The sequence below is a fragment of the Mastomys coucha genome, unplaced genomic scaffold (genome assembly GCF_008632895.1).
Source record: "Mastomys coucha isolate ucsf_1 unplaced genomic scaffold, UCSF_Mcou_1 pScaffold21, whole genome shotgun sequence".
In the NCBI taxonomy this organism is placed as follows: Eukaryota; Metazoa; Chordata; class Mammalia; order Rodentia; family Muridae; genus Mastomys; species Mastomys coucha.
In genome coordinates this window covers 37,411,994-37,432,942 of record NW_022196904.1, presented here as the reverse complement: position 1 = coordinate 37,432,942, position 20,949 = coordinate 37,411,994, and the positions used below count along the sequence as shown (strand labels likewise).

General features: G+C 49.8%; 3 protein-coding genes and 1 pseudogene across 9 annotated transcripts in view; 3 read left to right on the top strand and 1 right to left on the bottom strand.

The window, feature by feature from the left end:
* Positions 1-2,496, top strand: part of Syngr4 (synaptogyrin 4) — a 10,649-nt gene extending 8,153 nt beyond the window's left edge. For all 5 annotated transcript variants that reach the window (XM_031386686.1, XM_031386685.1, XM_031386690.1 and 2 more), the window contains exons 3-5: positions 448-685; positions 1,830-1,969; positions 2,208-2,496. In XM_031386686.1, coding sequence (XP_031242546.1) covers positions 448-685; positions 1,830-1,969; positions 2,208-2,441 — 612 coding nt within the window. In that variant the 3' untranslated portion in view covers positions 2,442-2,496. The remainder of the gene's footprint in view (positions 1-447; positions 686-1,829; positions 1,970-2,207) is intronic.
* A 3,273-nt stretch (positions 2,497-5,769) lies between these two features.
* Positions 5,770-17,443, bottom strand: Kdelr1 (KDEL endoplasmic reticulum protein retention receptor 1). Its single transcript, XM_031386691.1, has 5 exons — positions 17,023-17,443; positions 16,281-16,381; positions 15,942-16,100; positions 7,498-7,750; positions 5,770-6,520 (listed from the first exon to the last, which is right to left on the bottom strand). The coding sequence occupies exons 1-5, from the start codon at positions 17,111-17,113 to the stop codon at positions 6,486-6,488; spliced, it is 639 nt and encodes a 212-aa protein (XP_031242551.1). The 5' UTR covers positions 17,114-17,443; the 3' UTR covers positions 5,770-6,485.
* LOC116104164 lies at positions 14,372-14,670 on the top strand (annotated as a pseudogene).
* Positions 17,444-20,330: 2,887 nt separating the features above from the next.
* Positions 20,331-20,949, top strand: part of Grin2d (glutamate ionotropic receptor NMDA type subunit 2D) — a 39,597-nt gene continuing 38,978 nt past the window's right edge. For 2 of the 3 annotated variants that reach the window (XM_031386660.1, XM_031386659.1), the window contains exon 1: positions 20,331-20,404. The gene's annotated coding sequence lies outside the window, so the exon portion shown is untranslated. The remainder of the gene's footprint in view (positions 20,405-20,949) is intronic. The other variant, XM_031386663.1, reaches the window with a different exon arrangement.

Here is a 20,949-nt window from a genome sequence, read left to right as displayed (position 1 = left end):
AACAAAACAAAATTTAAATGAATTGGGGCTGAACACAGATAGAGCTGTTGGGTGGAGTTTTGGATTTGTGAGCCAGGAAGAGAGAGGAGAGGGACACAGAAGAGCTAGGAGAGTGGGGCTGGGGGTGCCCCAAATAAGAGTGGTGGCAGGAAAGTCTGGAACAAAGCAAGGGTGAGTGGACAAAGATTAAGTTAGCAGGAGAGCTTTGGAGGCCATGGTGATGGGCTAGGACAGCTCTGGGGCACTGGAAACCTTGGGGGACCATGGTCAGGAAGAGCAGAGGAGACACTGGGGTGAAGGTAGGGAAACGATGAGGCCAGAGCCCAAAGGGAGAAAAGGAGGCGAAAGGCAGAGCTCTGAGACTGGAACAGTCCCCAGGGTTTCCACCCAAAGGGAAGGGCATCTTGGAGGGGCACTGATGTCTACCCTTTCTGTTGTGGCTCACAGGTCTTTTCCCTCGTCATCTTTTCCTCTCTACTAACTGATGGTTACCAGAACAGAACAGAGTCTCCTCAGCTCCTCTGCGTCCTGAACAGCAGCCACGTGGCCTGTAGCTTTGCAGTAGGAGCTGGCTTCCTGTCCTTTCTCAGCTGCTTGGTCTTCCTTGCTGTAGATGCCCATGAGAGCTGCATCGTAGGCACCCGATTTAAGACAGCCTTCCAGCTCTTGGACTTCATTCTGGCTGGTGAGTTCCAAGGGACCATGCAGAGCTACCCTCTGTTCAGCCCTCTCAGGCTCCTCCCCAGCACCTACAGCTCACAGTCCTGGGCCACCCACCAAACCTGTACCTGATGGTCCTCCCACTGTGAGATTCTGACTCTATGGCTCCTCCCAGAAGCATCTTCTAGTCCTTGTCCCTTCTCTGCCTCTAGCCCAAGTTGCTCTTCTCTCACATTCATTTCTATAGCCCACTAAACATAACCTGAAAAGCCCACCTTGTGGCAGGAATTTGATGAAGGACCCTCATGAAAGCTAGGATAAAGACTCTGCCTTGCAGGGGGTTCTGAGTATGAAATATGGGGTGCCTGTAGTCGTGTGGACACCTGCTGGGCACTTCCCAGTGTTAGGCACACCATCAAGGTGTGTGCCTCCTTTCCTCCAGCCCTAAGAGCCCTGGTGCTAAGCCCTGCCCAGCTTCTCATTGTATAAGGAAACCTGAGGCTGAGGTGGTCATGTGACTGAGCCACTGCTTCCTTGTGAATGGCAATCCTTATGCTTCAAAGCAGAGCACAGCCTCCTTGTCCTACTCTCTAAAAAGATTGGCACACAGAAAACCCAGTCTTAAATTTTTTTTTAAAGATTTATTTTATGTGTAGAAGTACACTGTAGCTGTTTCCAGACACACCAGAAGAGGGCATCAGGTTCCATTACAGATGATTGTGAGCCATACCATGTGGTTACTGGGGATTGAACTCAGGCCCTCTGGAAGAGCAGCCATTGCTCTTAACCACCGGGCCATCTCCCCAGCACTCTGAGCCCACTCTATACCCAACCCTCAGGCCCTCTTGACACTGCCCCTCTGCCCCTCTCCAGGAGCCATTTTTAGCAGCTCAGGAACAGAGGCTGCTTCTGTCAGAGAACCTCTGCAGTGGAAGGCCTTCTGTGTGAAGAACCCCTTCACATATAGCTCCTGAGCATGTGAGATGTGGCTGGCCCACAGGGAACTAACTGGGTTCCTTTGTGATTCTGATGAAGTTGAAGCTGAAAGGGTGCTTTGAGGATTTGGGTCAGCAGCAGGGGGTATCCCAGGACTTTCTACCCCACCCCTAGCACACCTTGCCCCTGCCCCAGCATGCTCTTCCAGGTCTCTTCTTTCCTTGCCCCTCCAGTCCTCTGGGCAGGTGTCTGGTTTGTGGCCTTCTGCTTCCTAGCCAGCCAGTGGCAGCATTCGAAGTCCACGCACTTCCTCTTGGGGAACAGCAGCGCCAAGGCAGCCATTGCCTTTTCTTTCTTCTCCGTCCCTGTCTGGGTGAGGACAAGCCCTGGCCCCACTCTAGGGTGGGTTGGGAGGGCTGTATATCTAGTGACTAGAGCCAGGACTCTCCCTCGGCCTCTGCTGTCATTTCTAAGCCTGCTTTCCTCAGGCATCCCCCATCCTGGGCACAGTTGGGCAACAAGCAGACAGCAATCCACAGCACCCCCAGGCCAGTCCCAGGCCCTCCCTTCCCATCCTAGCCAACTTAAATCCTGCCCTTTCCTGCCCACAGATATTCCAGGCCTACCTAGCCTTCCAGGACCTCCGAGATGAGGCTCCAGTCCCCTACAAGCGCTCCCTGGAGGAGGGTAGTGTGGTGCTGAACACCTTCTCTCCGTCATCCACCACTAGCCCTGCCAACCCTCCCATCACAGGCCCCAACAGTCTGAGTTACAGCAGCTCAGCCCTGTCCCCCTACATGACTACTCCAAAGGCCCCACGCCTGGCTATGATGCCAGACAGCTAAACAGCCTATATCCATGAGTAAATAGCCCCCTCTGAGGGGTTTCTGAACAACCCTGTCCTGTCTGTTCCTCTCTCATCCCTTGAGTGGCAGGAGGAGGAAGAGGAGGAGGAGGAAGAGGAGGAGGAAGAAGAGGAGGAGGAGGAGGAAGAAGAGGAGGAGGAGGAGGAGGAAGAGGAGGGCGGGAGGGGGAGGAGGAGGAGGGAGACCCCCTGCAATAAGTACATTTCTGTGCTACCCCCAAGCACCATCACCCTGCCGAGAGCAGGTTAGAAGTGGACACAAGCAGGAAGCCCTGCTATGTTCCCTGCATCTTGAGCCAACATTGACCTTGAAGAGGAGGCACAAGGGCCTCATGCTACATCTGAGTCTGAGAAAGAAAACACCTTCTCGTGAGAAAGAGTACAGCGCTGGCCCAGCAGCCCAAGCTCTTTACCCCAGAGAGATGAAGGCAGTCAACAGCAATGTGTGTAAGGGGTCAGTCAGGGCGCAGAGTCCATGAATGAGACTGATTCAGGAGAGATCTGGGTCTTCAAATACATTAAAGGCTATCCTGGGAAACAGGCAAGTGTGTCTACTCTAGATCCCCCAGGGTCACTAGGCCACAGACCTGCTAGGAGGGATCAGGCAGGTGCTACCTTGTGCTACCACCCAACCATGGGGCTAAGGATGCAGAAACTTGCTCAAGGCTTTATTGAGAAAAGACAACAAGTCAATATATATATATATATATATTTTTCGAGACAGGGTTTTCTCTGTAACCCTGGCTGTCCTGGAACTCACTCTGTAGACCAGGCTGGCCTCAAACTCAGAAATCTGCCTGCCTCTGCCTCCCAAGTGCTGGGATTAAAGGTGTGTGCCACTACTGCCTGACTTAATATATTTCATTTAACTTAATATATCCAATGTGTTACTGTTTCAACGTATAATCAATATGAAAACTCAGCTTTTCTTTTTTTCTTTGTAAAACAAGGCCTCATTGTGTAACTCAGGCTGGCCTGGAACTTACTATCCCCCAGCCTCAATACTGGGAGTACAGGGGTGCCACATTCCCAGCACTGAAAGTTACCATGCAGTACTTTATATCCATTCTCACTATTAAAATCCACTGTGTATCTTACCTCACAACACAGCTCACCTTGGTTCAGCCATGTCAAGTGTCATAGATGAGCAAGCAACAGGAAGTACCTCTCTCTATCCTTCTGGTGGTTGCTCTAGAACAACTAAACATCTTTTTTTGTTGTTTTTGGACTTGGTTTGGTTTTTGTATGTGAATTAGTGGGTGACAGACTTTTTCTAAAGAAGGGATCGAGGGCTGTAACTCAGTTGGTAGTTTACTTGCTCAGCATGCACAAATCCCTGGGTTCATTTAATCTCTAGCATCACATAAACCAGATGTGATAGCATACATCTATAATCCAGTCTCTCAGGACAGAGGCAGGAAGATCATAAGTTCAAGACTTAGGGATTTGAGGCCAGCCTAGGATATGTGAGACCCTGACATACATATACAATTGACACAATCAAACCTGTACAAGGGTTGGCATGACCTGCGGAGCATTTACAAACTGGACAGAGATACAAGTTATAAGGTCAAATTTAGGCTCCACCATGTCCTTTGTGAGGGCTTTCTGTGCCAGGCACAGAAACCACACAACATTGGTCCAATGCAGAGGAGAGGACAGGGGAGTTGACATAGGTCCTCCCCCCAGGGAAATGGGCCTGAGCCTTCTATGCTGTCATGAGTGGAAGGTTTTCAATCTTTAAAGTGATTTCTGTTAGATGGATTGGTTCTTAAACCATATTCAAAAAGGCAATTCAGGGATGAGCAGTCAGGGACCTGCCTACACCATGCACTTGTGTTCTACCAGACTTCTGTGCAAAACTTCTAACAGAAGGACCACTAAACACCACACAGTAGTTAAACACAAGGGCTCTGAAGCCAAGAAATCCAGAAACAAGCTCCGTCCCTCATCTTTGCCACTTATCCTATACTTTAGTTTTCTCATTTTTGAAATGGGGCTGAGAACCAAATAAAAGTCTCCGTGTGGTATGGAGGTATGTCAAGTCCTCTGGAAAAGTTAGTCCCAGTCCCCGAAGCTCATCCAAAGAACTGGAGTCAGATACAACTGAGAACCGGGAAGTTCTCGAAGAACAAACAGGAAGATGGAACCAAGGATTAAACTCCAGATGCTGGCTGGGGCCGAGCTCAGTGAAGGACTGCTTGCCTAGGATGCATACAAGGCCCAGAATTTGTTCCCTGGCACTGTAACAAACAAAAACTTATGGTGCCACTGACAAGAGCCAGGCAGAGATGGGAAGTCGGAAAAGGCTAGGTGTGGAGCCCATCATTTGTGGGTTTTGTTTTGTTGGGTTTGTTTGTTTGTTTTTGTTCTGTTGTTTTGGTTTTTCGAGACAGTGTTTCTCTGTTTGTAGCCCTGGCTGTTCTGGAACTCACCTTGTAGACCAGGCTGGCCTCAAATTACAGATCTGCCTGCCTCTGCCTCTCCAGTGCATGCCCAGCTTTCACTTGCTTTTTAACTCTATGAGTAAAACCATACTCATTATCAGCCCAATAATAAATGGTAACAGCTCATGGGCAAGAACTAGTGCCGTGGCAAATGCAGGCGTCCCATCTACTCAGTCTCAGCCATCTGCTGCCATCTGAATGACGACCACCACTGCTGAATTGACCGACTTCTTTTAAAGGGGCCAGAAATCCAGACTGTAGTATAAAGATCTCGTTTTAAAAGCTATCAACCTTTTTTTGTTTCATTTTTGTTAAACAGTATAAAAATGCGAGGTTTGGAGTATGTCTGGATAGGTGGTCCAGCCATTAAGAGCACTCACTGGCTGCTCTTGCAGAGGACCTGAGTTCAATTCCCAGCACCTACATAGCAGCTCACAACTGTCTTAACTTCAGTTCCAGAGGATCTGACAGCCACTCCTGGCCTCTGTGGACAAACAGTACATATACATACATGCAGGCAAAATACTCATATACATAAAACAAATTTTTTGTAAATGCCAATTGGAGAAGGATGGGGGCTGTCTCATCCATGGGCTAGGATATGCATTGGTCTTCAAGGCCCTCTGTGGTGGTTAGGGTAGGTCTGGACAGTCATATGTAAGCTTCTATACTAAACAAAGACTCAGAGTCCCCCAGCCTCTTCCCTGCAGAACCTCAAGGCATCAAGGTACACTGGAGAGACCTGGGAACCCCATTTCTCATCTTCCTGCTCTCTCTAGATTGCTGATTATCCCCAGACGGTCCATGATGCAAAAGTAGAGCAGGCTCGGTGCAAACCAAAGCAGGCAGGAAACAGCAAAGAGAAAGACAGTCTCCTTGGTTTATTTCAAGAGAACAAAGAATCAGCCATCAAATTCTGTACAAAAACATGGTGTTAGAGTGTAGTCTGGGTCACCACCTGGGTCAGCCAGCCTCTTTCCTTTGCCTAAGCCCATAGCTTCCCCTAATTTATCAAAAACAGGACAACCCTCCCTTCCCTCCCCCACACAAAAAGCTAACAAATTCTGCAGAAAAAAAAAAATCATGAAAAATTAGGAGACCCTCCTTAACTTCCTTTCTTCTTACCACCAATCCAGGAACATGTAGGGAGCATCGTAGTCATAGCCAGGTGGGCAGGCAGACATTGGCAGACGTAGTGTTTGGCAACCATGGGGCTGGGGTGGGATCTTGGAGAAGGGAGTCGACCTCCCCTGGCCCTGATCCAGAGAACACTCAAAACACAGTTTATAAAAAATCAGGGCCAGGTAGAAGAGAAAAAAGTCATCAGAATCAAAAACTAAATAGTGGAAAGATTTGTTTTTTGTTTTTCTTCTCTAAAAGGCAAAAGGCTACAAACAGCTCAGATCCTGAGCTCCCCAGGAGAGGGGTCTTCCATGGACCCCGAAACCCAGCTGGAGGGGTGGGAGCCAGGAGAAGTGAGCTATTTACAAAGTCAACTCTGGATGGGAAGGCTTGTGGTCTCCAGCAGCCTTCTTCTGCCTCCTGCCCTGCTTCGGAGAAGGCTGGTGAGGCCAGGGTTATGCCGGCAAGCTCAGCTTCTTCCCCTTTAGGACTGTGGAGAGAGAGAGAGACAGACAAGGTGGGCCTTACCTTCCACCCTACAGAGGAGCACCTCCCACCCTGAGCAAGGTCCGCTGTGAGTTGTACAAGGAGAGAGAACCCCAGAACTCTGCATCCTGAACTGCTAGGTTGAGTCTAGATCAACCAGGGGTGGAACTAGAATCATGACCTTGTTAGAAGGCCTGAGCAGAGACGACCACGAGCACGCTTTGTTGTCAGTAGTACTGACTAGAAACCAGGATCACTACATAAAGGGGCAAACAGACTAGCAGGGTTGACTAGCAAAGACTACCTACCCCTTCCAACGTTCCAAGCCTTAATTCTTGGGCCTGAGAACAACCTGAACTCCAAGCTCTTGTCTTGATTGTCCCAGACTCTTTGTGTTTTTGTGATGCTTAGGCTAGCCTGAAATTCAACACAATCCTGCCTTAGCCTCCTCTGTGCAGGGATAACGGATCTGGCGTTATTGCCTCTTTCCTTCACATACTGATTCCCGGTCTTTAGGTTTTTGCCTAAACGTCACTTTAAGATGCCCATAGGCCCTGGTTAAAACTCATCACCCCAAGAATGCACACCTGCCTTCATCCAGTCAGTGCTCCTCTCATGGCTAGAGCCTTCCCTTACAGTTCATGTGCCACCTCCTCAGTAGGATCTAAGGGAGGATGGGCCTCGATACCGTTTCCACTACAGCTAAGCCCTACACACAACAGATACTCAGAAGTTCACACAGTGAGAATTCATGACTCTCACTGGGCTTTGCCTGGTCTTCACCTGTGCTAACCTTCCCTGAGAGTCAAAACTTGAGCCTCAGGGAGGCAGGGTTTAGTCTAAATAGAGGATGGTGGGACCCCAGAAGCCAGGAAAGGAAGCCCCATCCCTCAAGTGATATTTAGGAATAAGCAGACCCTGGGCCCATGGAGTACAGGGTGGGGAGAGAGCAGACCCCTTTCAGCCCTGCATCCCAGCTACCTTTGGTGATATAGAGGTAGAAGAAATCGCAGTAGAGGACTGTCTGGACCAGGCCAGCAACGATGGCGATGAGGTCAAAGAAGCCCTCGAAGTGGTAGCGCCAGATCCAGTTGAAGAGATAGAGTGTGCGGTAGACACCCAGTGCAAACAGGTAATGGCTGGTGATGGTCTCCGCTTCACCTGTCTTGCTCACCATGAACAACTGTGGCAAGATAGCCACTGACTCCAGGTAGATGGAGAAGGTCCAGAGGATCTGCAGAGGTAAGGGACAGGATGAAGCACTGTTAGCATCACAGGACAAGCAGCCACACCACCAGGCCATCATTCTACTCTCACCACAGCCCTCTAACTAAAGCCTGAGATGACAGACCCTTTTCCAGGACCACAAAGTCATAAGCAGCAGAGCTGGGAGCTTGACTGGAGCTCAAGCTCATGCGTGCTTTTCATGTACATCTCCTGAGAGCAAAAGGCACCCAACCCCACCCCTCTTCCTGTCTCTACAATGGAGATCCTTTCCTACTCTCATAAGGAAGCAGAGGCAGGTGGATCTCTAAGTTTAAGGCCAGTCTAGTCTGCTGAGTGGGACAGCCAAGGCTACACAAGGAAACATAGTTATTCCCTTGCTTAAAATTCCTTGGTGGTTTGTTACTACTCAGAATAAAATCTAGACTCCAGGCCTTTCCCTCTCTTCCCTCTCTCTCTGGGCAGCACAGACCAAGTTTCCTCCTGCCCCAGGGCCTTTGCACTTGCTCTTCCCCAGCATATCATCCCGCTGAGCCCTCCCAACCTCAGCAGCCAGTCACTTCCTGGAAAAGGCCACCTTGGACATTCTTCCTCCAAGACTCATGACAATTTGCCATTTTGGATTATTTGTTTTATTTACAATTTAAAAAATATGGGGCTGGAGTGACGGCTTGGTGATTAAGAGCACCGGCTGCATATCTAGAGGGCCTGGTTTTGGTTCCAGCACCCATATGGCAGCTCACAACTGTAACTCTAGTCTCAGGAGACCCAACAGCCTCTTCTGGCCTGTGGGGATGAGGTGTATATGCACTGCACAGACATACATGCAGGTAAAACACTCACTGAAGTGGTTTGAATATGCTTGGGCCAAGGAGTGGCATTATTAGGAGGTGTGGCCTTGCTGGAGGAAATGTGTCACTGTTGGGGTGGGCTTTGAGACCCTTCCTCCTAGCTGCAGTTGGATCAAAATGTAGAACTCTCAGCTCCTCCCCACCATGCCTGCCTGGATGCTGCTATGCTCCCAGCTTGATGATAATGGATTGAACCTCTGAACCTGTTAGCCAGCCACAATTAAATGCTGTCCTTAGAAGAACTGCCTTGGTCATGGTTTACAGCAAACCCTAACTAAGACAGAAGTTGGTACCAGGGACTGGGGTCTTGCTGTGATAGGCCTGACCACACTTTTGTTTGGAGAAATGTGGATTTTAGGACTTTGGACTTGGAAAGCCATGGAATGCTGTAAGTGGGACACAATGGGCCATGCTAGTAGGAATGTGGAAGGCAGTGGTGCTGAGGGGGACTGGAACTCTAAAGATGACTCTTAGGATGGTCTGGTGAAGAATGTTCCTTCTTGCCCTTGTCTGAAGAGTCTACCTGGGGCTAAGGTAAAGAGATTTCAATTAATTGCATTAACACAGGAAGTCTCTGAAATGCCCAGCAGAGACTTGCCTTCTGGTTTTCTATCTTGAAGACCATTTGATCAAGTGTAGCAAGCTTAGAAGGGAAACATACAAAATGTATGGTTCAAAGAGTAAAGAGGCACAGAAGTGGAATGAGGCTAATAAATCCTGTGTTCAAGAAGGATATGAAATGGAATTAAGGGAACGATGACCTCAGGGCAAGATCCCACCCAGCTAGACTTATGCATGTGTAGTTGTCTGAGGGAGAGTTAGGTCATGTTAGACATTATTATGACATCATTATTGTTTTTTTTCACTTGGACATAAGGAGATAGGACTATGTGTCAAATTGACAAGGGATGGATTATGATGGCTACTCTGTTTTCAACTTAAGATCTATAATGAAAAGCTGAGGTTCAGGCATGGTGGTACACACCTTTAATCCCAGGAGACAGAGGCAAGCAGACCTCTAGGTTCGAGGTCAGCCTGGTACAAAGCAAGTTCCAGGTAAAGAAAAGCTTAAATCCAGGCATTCCTTTACCCAGCATTCAGGAGACAGAGCCATTCAGATCTCAAGGTATAGAGATCTATAGAGTAAGTTCCAAGACAGCCAAGCTTAGACAGTGAGGGAGTTGGAAAACAGAAAGCTGTTAATAGAATAAGGGCCAGGTTGAAGAGAGAGCTAAGAGTTAAGAGCACTAACTGCTGGTCCTGAGTTCAATTTCCAGCAACCACATGGTGGCTCACAACCATCTGTAATGGGATCTGATGCCCTCTTCTGTTGTGTCTAATGACAGCTACAGTGTACTCATATACATAAAATAATTGTTTTAAAACAAACAAACAAAAACAAAAAAAGAATAAGCGTGTTTCAGCTCCAGCAAGCAGCAGAACTCAACAGCTTTGGCCATGTGGCTCTGGCTTTAGAGTCAAGAGTAGAAAGGACTACTGGGACAATTGATGCTGGTTAGCTGGAGCTAAGAAATTAGGAAAAGACCAGCATCACCAAGGAGAAATCTTCTGGGAAGTGTTTTCTGAGAGCACAAAGAAGCTGTGTTCCAGAGGCAGCCAAGGTTGTACCTCGTGCTGGTAGCTAGAATTGGGTAAGAATCACCTAGGTGGTACTGGTTTTGAAGGCCTGAAGGGGTTATGAAGAGCAGCTGAGGCTTGGCACTGTGAGAGGCCATGGAGGGCCATTGGTGAAAGTGCAGTCTCAGCTGCAGTTGATGGCCCAGGACTGAAGGGGTCACACAAAGGAGTTGAGGCTTGGCACCATGAAGAGAGTCTATGAGAGGCTATTGGTGAAGCCTAGTTGCAGCAGAAGACTCCAATGTATTGAAGATGCTAGTACCATGGGATGATCATCAAGAACAGCAACAGCAGTAGAGTGGAGTCAACCAGAGCCTACAGTGCTACAGAAGACAGAGCTGGAGATGTGACCCAAGCCCTTTGGAGGAGCCCAGAAGATTATGTGTGGATCCCAGACATTGGAACACATACTGCCAAACTGAAGTTGCCTTGGAGGTGTGTACCACCAAGATGTTTGAGATGCCATGGAATACCTTCTGAGGAAAGCTGCTAATAGGGAGTGGAACCAGCCAAAGAGAAAGTAGTTTTTTGCCATCAACAAAGATGAAAGGAGTGGGAGATCTGAAGAGTGCTTTGACATTAGACATGGAGATGTGGAGTTTGGAGTTTGCCCAGCTGGTTTTTTTGATCTTGCTTCAGTCCAGTATTTCTTCACTATGACATTTTGGAGTAGTAATGTATATCCTGTGATGTTGGAAGTATGTGATCTGCTTTCTAATTTTGATTTTATAGGGGATTAGAGTCAGGATTATAGTCAAGTGATTGGATGAGTCTCAGAAAAGACTTTGAACTTTTAACATTGTTGAGAATGTTATATAGAATGTGGAACTTTTGAAGTTGGACAACTGTATTTTGCATTGCTATGGCTAGGCATGGCCCCCATAGACTCATATGTCTTAACAAGCTTATGGGGCCAGGGAGTGGAATGTAGTGGTTTCAATGTGCTAGGCCCAGGGAGTGGCAACTATTAAGAGGTGTGGCCTTGTTCGAGAAAGTTTATCACTGTAAGGGTGGCCTTTGAGATCCTCCTCCTAGCTGCCTGGAAGACAGTCCTCTCCTGGCTGCAGTTGGATCAAGACATAGAACTCTTAGCACCTTTCTAGCACCATGCTTTCTGCCTTGATGAAGGCATGAAGGGTCTCATGAGGAGCAGCAGCTGAGGCTTGGCACTGTGAGAGGCCATGGAGGGCCATTGGTGAAAGCCCAGGACTGAAGGGATCACACAAAGGAGTTGAAGATAAAGGACTGAACCTCAGAAGCTGTAAGCCAGCCTCAATTAAATGTTTGTCCTTTATAAGAGTTGACTTGGTCATGGTGTCTCTTCACAGCAATGAAAACTCGAAGGCACCTGCACACATAAAAATGTTTAAGACAAAGTTTATGTGTATGTATGTTTAGCTTGCATATGTATCTGTGCCCCACATGGTACCTGCAGAGACCAAAAGAGAAAGAACATCAGGAAGTGGAGTTAACAGGAGACTTGCAGCCACCATGTGGTGCTGGGAATCTAATCCCAGCATTGGAATATCAGCAAGTGCTTATGACTGAGCCATCTTTCCAGCCCTACTTATGTGCACGTGTGTGTGCACCAGAGTATATGTGTGTGTACCACATGTGCTCAGGACAAGAGCATATCAGATTTCCTGGAAATGAACTTTCAGGCAGTTGTCAGCTGCTATGTGCTAGGAGCTGAAGCCAACCAGGTCTTCTGTAAAGATCAGTACATGAAGTGGCACATGCTTTAATCCCAGCACTCAGGAAGCAGAACTCTCCACATCTGAGGTCAGCCTGGTCTACAGAGCAAATTGCATGATAGCCAGGGCTACACAGAGAGACCTTGTCTTGAAATACCAAAAAAAAAAAAAAAAAAACCTACCAAACCCAACACAAGTGATCAACCACTGAACCACCACCTCTCCTACACCCTTGTTTTGTTTTGTTTTGTTTTGTTTTGTGTTGTTTGCGACAAGGTATTACTACATAGCCTGGCTGGCCTGGAATTCACAGAGAGCCTCCAGCTTCTCAAGTGCTGGGGCTAAAGGCATGTTCTATCAAACTTGGCCTCTTTGTTTACTTTTTGAAAGAGTTTGTTATAGCCTGGGAGCCGACTACATAGCCCAGGCTGGCACTGTACCCAGGAACCTGCTGTTATCACTACATGCTAGTTAGTCCACTGTACATGGCACGTCATCCTGTCAGGGCTCCTTTCTGTGAATCTTATGAGGCCTGGAACCTGTGTCTTATCAGACACAGCTCCTGAACTAGGGAGGCGATGAGTCACCTAGAGTGAGTAGTTACAAAGGATGCCCATGTCCAACATAGGCCACCCTTAAGGAAGCACAGGCAGCCGCCTTGATGACCAGGTCATCACAGCCTCCGTGAAGGCCTGCTCTCTGAAAGTCCCACCTGGGGTACACGATCAACAACATACCTGAAACCTCCCCTCAGAGAACAAAGACAGGTGGCAGCTGTGGCTTCTCCCCAGTTGTTTTGGTTTAAAGGAAGGAAGTGAGAAAGGCAGGACATGCCCATAACAACCCAGAAACCTCTCCTATACCATGGGACACTAACTGGCTTCAGCCTTAATATTTCAAGGTGGTTCCAGCCATAATCCTCATTATACATATGAGCAAACCAAGGACCCAAGGACTAAGGACCCACTCCCAGCAGGAGGACTCCAGTCCTATTCCCTTGACTATCCAGACTCCTCCAGGCAGCCTTTCAAGAAATATATCCATTAGGCTGATCAGCACTCAGCTCTCATCCCTGGGGTGACCCTGGGAGACAAAGTACAACATATATATATATATATATATATATACAATATATATACACACACATATATATAAAGGCCTGTTGTACTTTTATGTGTTATCTCAATTATTTTTTAAATATTTTTAGATTTACTTCATGTGTGCTACTGTGTTTTTTTTTCTTTTTCTTTATTTTGTATGTATGTATGAAAAAGAGTGACAGACAGTGAGAACAGACTCACATAGGCCAGGCTGTCCTTTAACCAAGAGAACCACCTGCTTCAGCTTCCTGAGTGCTGGGATTAAAAGCATGAACCACCATGCTCAGCTAAATTTTTGTTGTTGTTTTGTTTGTTTGTTTTTTCAAGACATGATTTCTCTGTGTAGCCCTGGCTGTCCTGGAACTCTCTGTAGACCAGGCTGGCCTCAAACTCAGAAATCTGCCTGCCTCTGCCTCCCGAGTGCTGGGTTTAAAGGCGTGTGTCACCACTGCCGGGATCAGCTAAATTTTTTAAGTTAATGTGTATGAATGTTATGTTCATACCTGGTACCACAGAGGTCAGAAAAGGGTATTGGGTCCCCTGGACCTGGAGTGAGATGACTGGGATCGAATATATATGTGTATGTTAAAAACTTAACTACATGGTTCTGAAAACGTTCTTAATCATTTCTCTCCAGACCCATGAATTTGTTTAAGATCTGTTTTTATTTTTATTTATGTGTATGTCTGTATAAGTGAAGGCCACATATACACAGGGTGCCTGTGTAGCACAGAAAAAAAGCGTAGGACCCCGAACCTAAACTGACCAAATTCTTCAGGGAACACTCTTAACTACTGAGCTGTCTCTAGCCCCGAATCTGAACTTTATTTTTATTATTAATCATTCATTCATTCATTTTGGAGACAGGGTCTCACTCTGTATTCTTGGCTGGCCTGGAAATCACTGAGATCTATCTGCTTCTGCCCCAGAGAAGGCACCCGGAGAGCTACGGTGGTACAGGCTTGTAATCTCAGCTCTTGGGAGGCCGTTTAAACTGATGGCCATTCTGGCCTACACAGCAAAATCTTGTCTTAAAAGTTCTTTTCCCCCCTTAGAATGTACTATTTACTAGCGTAGACTCAGAAAACAGAAGACGGTCACCCTCTCTGCCTATCCCACCTCAGTCAGTCTCCCAACCTGGAAATTGAGTCTAGTAACCCCAACTTGGCTGTGGTAGGGAATAAATCAATGGTTTAGGTAATGCCCAGGCAGCTCAGTGGTAGTGGCACATTTGCAGTCAGGGTCTAGCTGGGCTCCCAGCACAACAGCCACCCTCCCTCTGGTGCTTCAGGGGGCCAGTGAGCCTGTGTTGACTTTAGCCTGCACAGTGCTTTTACTAATACATTTGAGCTTTGCACAGTGGCAATATCATAGTCAATGAAGTTTATCCAAGGTGCAATTATTGCTAATTGAAAACTTTTCTCCTGGTGTGGGGGTGGAGTATGCCTTTAATCCCAGCACTTAAACTCAGGAAACAGAAGCAGGCAGATCTCTAGAGTTTGAGGCCAGCCTGGTCTGGTCTATGGAGCAGCCAGGGCTATAGAGAAATCTCATCTCAAAAACACCAAGAAAGAAAAAAACAAATTTTTTTCCCAATACCCCATCATGACAACTAGCACTAGTAATTTTTGACACTCTCTATGGAGACTTAATAAGAGAGAAAGAAAAAGGAATGTATCTTGAATATGTGGCTATAACATTAAAGCTAGATCTCTGCCGAGGACTCCCAAACTTCAGCTTCTGTTGAAAAACCTCAGCCTATATGACCATCCAGGGCTGACTCCCCTGTAAGATGGGAGTGGGCTGCAAAGGGAAGGAATTCCAGCTGATGATTTCCACCAGTCCATGAGGCATGAGTTGAACACATACAGACCCAACCAAAACACCAAAGAGTTAAAAAATCAAAACAGCCCCCACCTGGAGGTGGAAGTACCATATACAGACTAGCCAGGTCCTCAGAAAATGCTGATTGGTCCTTTCTATCTAAAGTCAGACTACTCCAAACACATTAACTGAGGGCTGGAGCGCTCAGCTGTGCACAGGGCCGAGGCTCCATCCTGCACCTTACAGAAGGCAGGAACTGCCTTCATCTTGTCCTTTTGGTTGCATGTCCTGCTGTTAGCCTTTTGTGGCTAAGCCATCTCTCCGGCCCTTTGTTTCCCAATTTTATAAAAAACCCAGGTGTACACTGGTCTACAGCCCCACCACCGTCCAGTTAAGAAGCAAGCTCCAATCCCTATACCACAGCTCCAGAGTCTCTGCATATAACCAACAGGCAACCCTGAACTCAGTGACCCTCTCATGACGAATTTTACAATGGGGAAACTGAGGCAAAGAAAAGACACGTCACAGGCTGAAGTCATTCTAGTAGAAATAGGAGCTCCCAATCAGGGGAGGTGACGTACAGCTATAATCCAAGCAATGAAGCAAGAGGATTGTAAATTCTAGGGCAGCCCCTGTCTCAGAAAACCAGTGGTTGACAGTGGCTCGAGAACAAAGCACAGGCCTCACAGGCGCAAGGCCCTAGACTTTTATCTCCAACATTTATTTCCTGGGAGAAAAAAAAAAAAAAACAACTAAAAATATGGCGTGGATCTGGGATTTAAATTCAAGTGGTCTCACTCCAGAGCTCCGCTTGCCATCCCCAACCCTCACAGCCCAGTTCTTACTGGACACTCAGATGACTTAAGGGGTGCCACTCTACACAAACTTAGCCCACCAGCGTACATGAACTACTCAGCAGCACATGGGATGCAGTACTGTGACTGTGTTCGCTGTGCTACCACGAACCTAGGCTGAGCATGTAGCTCCCGAATGAGGAAGCCTCAACAAACTATGAAGAGGGAGGCACCTGACAGGGCTTGCTGTCAGGTGCTCTGCCCCTGCCCAGCCTCTACACAGTCCCAGCAGAAACCTACCTCCAGAGGGGTGAAGTCATGGTTGACCAGGAACGCCAAAATAGCAGTAGGAACAACGAGGAACTCCACCCGGAATGTGTCGTGGTTGCCATCATAAGTAGCTTTGAACTTGCTGTAGATCATCCACACCGTGGTAAAGGAACAAGCTATGTAGACCACCTGTCAAGAGGGTAACAGAGCACCTCAGCTCACAGGTAAGGCCTCACTCAGGTTGTGAGTGAGAAATCATGTTCCCAGCCCACCTCCCTCAAACCATATGTCTAGGCCCAAGCCTCTTTAGTGACTCCTCCCTGATCCCTGGCCTGGAACCCTGCCACAAGGGGCTGACTGCAACTCTACCTTCATGCAGGTGTTGTAGAGTGAAATGTAGTTGGTGAACAGATCCAGATATCGGGCAGTGAACACCACAGCAAACAGGACTTGGCTCTTCCCTGAAATGCCTGGTTGAGACAGAGAACGAGGGGTAGGATGCAGGGAGCTGGAGGTAGGCTAAACTAGCATGCAGCCCATGGGCCAGCCGGCTGGAGCTCTTGAACACAGCGATCCCCAAAGGCCTTTAAGCCTGAGCACGGCCCTTTCCCACCATCCACAGCCAGGGGGCAGCCGGTCCCAAAAATACTACAGACCGAGGCTCCATCCCAGGGTAGGCCTCGCCGGTACTTGCGTCTCCTTCAGGTTCCTCTGACAGTCTAGACCTACATTGGGACCTAGGGAGAGCCCTGCCTGACTTCAGCCTCCCAATCGGTCACCTTCCTCCGGCTCCCTTCCTGGCCTTCCACAGTCCACGTCACCAACTCCCAACCACCTCCCCGCCTGCCATGGCTCCTGGTTCCCAGCCCGGAACACCCATAGTTGTCCCAAAGGGTGCTGCAGAAGGCTGAACTGAGCGCCTGAAGCCACCCCCACCAAACTATGTGTACCCCTTAGTCTAGGGAAAGGAGCTGACCCCCTGGTGACCCTAGAACTAGAAGAGTGATTCCCCAGCAGGCAGTCCGGGAGGACTCTGACCTGCCGAGCTCCAGCCTTCCCGGTGCCCCAGGGCGGCCCGCTCCCGCCCCCTCTCCGCGGGGGGGGCTCTCACCCGCACACGATCGGGACTTCCAGATTTTGAGCAGTAACAAGATGATAGCTAGGAGGTGGGAGAGGTCTCCCAGGAATCGGAAGAGGTTCATGACTGGGGAACTCGGGCAGGGCTGAGCTGGGGGGAGGCTGGCCGGCCGGGCTGCGGCCCGGAGCTGCGGTGCTGCTGGGTTGAGGGCGGGAGGGAAGCCCTTCGGTAGCTCAGCTCCGGGCAAGGGGCTCCGGAAGGTGAGCTGAGGCCGGAGCTGGTGGTAAAGCTGGCTGGGAGAAAAGGGAGGAGGGCCGAGGTGGGAAGGGAGGAGTCTGGGCTAGAGCGCCACCCCAAGGGCGGGTTGACTGTCTGGCGCCCTCTGGCGCCTGCCACCTGCCTTGCAGAGTCGTACCGAATAAGCCCTTCTATTAATTGTTGGGTCTTTAGGGTCCCACATTCCCAGGTGCCTTCTCTTTAGTAGGGAACTGTAGAGAGTTCGTCTAACCTCTGCCCTTACGCAAGAATCCTGCAGTTTGAGTTCTGAATCTAAAGATCCTAGTGCTTCCTTGGGTGATAGCGTAACCTGTAATCTTAGTACTGGAAGGATGAAGCAGAGGGACCCCCAGTTCCAGGCCCAGAGCTCCACAGTGACAGTCTATTCCTGCACAAATTATTAATATTAATAGTAACAACAATAATCCTTGAGATTAAGAGGGTGGACTTCTGGCTTTGTCTATGATCTCTAGTCCCATTCAGTGAGAAGACCCAGGCCCCACTGGCACACACCTGGAGATCCAGACTGAGCCTACTATTGCCTCTACAATCCTATCCCCAATAATCACTTTATTGCTCAACATTCTGACCTGGGAGTGTATACCCATAACCCCATCCTCCTTCTAAAACACAAAATGTCCGGTCCTGGCTCTTTCAGAAACAGTCATCATGACCTGTGTCCTCCCCGATCTTAGGTCACTCGAAGCAGGGCTCCCATCATGGGCATGAGGGCAGAAATCTATACGACTGCTATAGGCCTAGGTCCCAGCCCCTCTACACATTCATATTCTCCCTCTCTCTTCTCCCACATCCAGCTTCCATTCTCAGGGACCCAAGAATCCTGAAGCACACTCCTCCCAATGTTACAGATACTAAGGACTGTCTTGCCAGAGGCAAGATGGACAGGTGACTTTATGGGACCTCAGGACCTCAAAGGTAGGGTTGTGGTTTAGGATTACTGTGTCTGTGACACAGGAGACAGTTTTCCTCCGGGGAATTGAGTACTCACAGCTGTGAGAGGCTAGTTCCTCACTGATCAGGTGGTCCCTCAATGAAGAACTTTCTCAAGATCTGGCTCCCAGGTCTGAGCGAGAAGGACTAAGGGAGAACCTGTGGTCTGAGAAAGGAGGGCTCTGGTTCTGAGAGAACAGGACCAGGCACTGGACCCCAAATCTGAAACAGGAGATCCAAAGCTTGGAATCCAGGGAGAGTCTGGACCCCTGGTTTAGAGGGAGGATGGCTGGGTCACAGAAAATAGTGCCAGAGTCTGGACCCCTAGGCCTGAGAGAGAAGCGCCGAGTATGGACATCTAGGTCTGAGGGAGGAGGGAACTGGGAGCCTAGCCCCATGGGTTTAAGGGGAGAGCTACAGTCTGAGGTGGAAGGACTGGGATCCAGCCCCATCAGTCTAGGGGAGAAGAACTAGGGTCTAGTCTCTGGGGTATGAGGGAAGTGGGCTGGCATCTGGACATCTGGGTCCAAGGGATAAGGGAGTCTACACTCCTGGCTCCAAGATAGACAGTCAGCATGCATCCTGTCTCTGCAGCCATAAAACTCACAGGATGGGTCTTAGTATGGTGGATGTTGACATGCAGAAGAGGGAAGGGGCAAGTGGCAGTGACCCCCAGCCCTCTCTCTAGGTCTCAAACTGTCTGTACCAGGCAGTGTCCTTGTCCATCTACTTCTGCTTCTGCCCATTTCATCGCAGCCCCTCAGTCCCATGTCCCATGAGGAAAACAGTGGCTTTGAAATGGGGTAAGGACTGGGCCCCCTCCCTCAGACCTAATGGGAGGAGGGGTCCCTAGGGAAGCCAAGAAGGGGGGGCTGTGGGTCTCCTGGCAGGGAGGGACGGGGACTGAATGTTAATCGCATCCTGAGTGAGTGTGCGAGAACAGCGAATGTGCGAGTCCCTCCCGCTCTGGCTCCTGCAAGCCGCGGCCGCTGCTGCCGTTGCCACCAGCCACCCTCCGCCTGCGCCCGCAGCCTCCACGGCCAGCAGCGCCCTGTTGAGGGGTATCAACCTGGGTGGGTCCGCCTGGCCCCCAGAGGTCTCTCGTGCTACAGCCATCTTCTAGGTGAGGATGTGTGCCTTGGTGTCAGGCTGGCTGGTGGGGGGGGGTGTGTCTGTAAGGGCTGCAGCGGCGGAGCTGAGGGAGGAGGGGTCTGTCTGTCTGGACGACCCTGAGCCTCCTGCCTGCACCTCACAGCCCCCAATCAGTTCCCTGATCCTCCAAACCTGGATGGATGATGTGCACCTGGTTTCTGTACCTCCTGCCTGCATCCAGCCGAGTGTCTGTGTGTCCCCGGATGCCTGTGTCCTCCTGTCTGTCCAAACAGCCACTGAGAGCGACAACACGCCCATGCTGGGGCCCTGCGCAAGCGTGTGTGTGTGTGTGTGTGTGTGTGTGTGTGTGTCTCCCTCATCAAGCTCCGGGGGTGTTGAGGGGGAATCCCGGGGAAGTGAGATTCTGTGTGTGAGCATCTGCATGTGTGTTTCTGCCTGTGCTTGAGAGTGGGGGCACCAAAGTGGGGGGGAGGTTCTGGAGGTGGCCAAGCAAGGAATGGGCAAGCAGTTCCCCTGATAGGCAGCTTCACGCTCCTTATAAAACATACACACGAGCCACTGGCTTCAGAGGTGACCCAGACAGACAGACAGAGACAAGGGAGGGGGTGCTGAGAGCACAAAGGGGGTGCCAATAAGCTAGGGAGAGGTAATGGGACATGCCAGCCAGGGGAGGAGCCCGGACTGAAGCCGGCAGAGGGGGGCACCCCAGGTGGGTGGAGGGGGATCCCCATGGGGTCAGGCCGCAAGAGGACACCCCGACAGCCTCCGCAATGTCCAGGGCCCAACTTCCAGCGCAACATGTGTAGCCTCATCCTCGCCTAGTCTGGTGGCCGCAACCTTGGGGGACAGGGCAGGGCAGGACCAAGAAGAGGAGGGACAGAACCGGGACAGGCAAAAGGTCCGCGCCACTGCCGCCTGTGCTGCTGCTGCTGCTGCTGCTGCTGCTGCCTCGCTGCCGCCCTGGGCCTGGCCCCCAACCAGCTCCTCAACACTCCACGGAATCTTTGGGTCTCTGGACGCTGGTTCTGGTCCTGGCCCCCCAGCAATTTCACCCAAAGAACAGGGTCATGAAAAGGTAAGGCTGGGGCAGGGGTGCAGGGGTGGGGGTGGGGATATGGCCCCCTTCAATCTAGGGCAGGGAAAGTTGGCCAGGGACCTCAAGGAGGGAAGGGGTTTGGATGCATGCAAACCAAATGTCTCTGCCCCCCTTGTTCCTCAGGGACTGTCTTCCATCTGCTCTCCCGCGCGTGCTCTCTCTCTCTGCCCCTTTCCTGGGTTTCTACACCTCAAAACCACCCAAGGCTCCCATTTCTCTGACACATTACCCTGTCCCCAGCTGCGCATAGCTGAATCCCACCTCTGTCAGTCTCTCCACCTCACCTTCTCTATACCCCTCCCTGCATCAGTCTTCCCATGCCTGGCTATCCCTCTCTCCTCTCGCTTTCCCCTCCCACCTCAGAGCTATGAGTCTGCTATTAATACCCCTGCCAAGGACCTTGAGGGCGTCCAGTGACCGGCACCCAGACCCAAGCAGCCACCCCTTCCTCAAGGTTCCGAAATGCCCTTCCAGTATTGGGATGGGGACGTGTGTGTGTGTGTGTGTGTGTGTGTGTGTGTGTG

Coding starts and splice junctions, on each gene's coding strand:
- Kdelr1 (XM_031386691.1), bottom strand. CDS start 17,113: ATGAACCTCTTCCGATTCCTGGGAGACCTCTCCCACCTCCTAGCTATC. Junction 16,101..16,280: donor TCTACAACACCTGCATGAAG/GTAGAGTTGCAG, acceptor CCCTCTTGACAG/GTGGTCTACATAGCTTGTTC. Junction 6,521..7,497: donor CTACCTCTATATCACCAAAG/GTAGCTGGGATG, acceptor CTCTCTCCACAG/TCCTAAAGGGGAAGAAGCTG.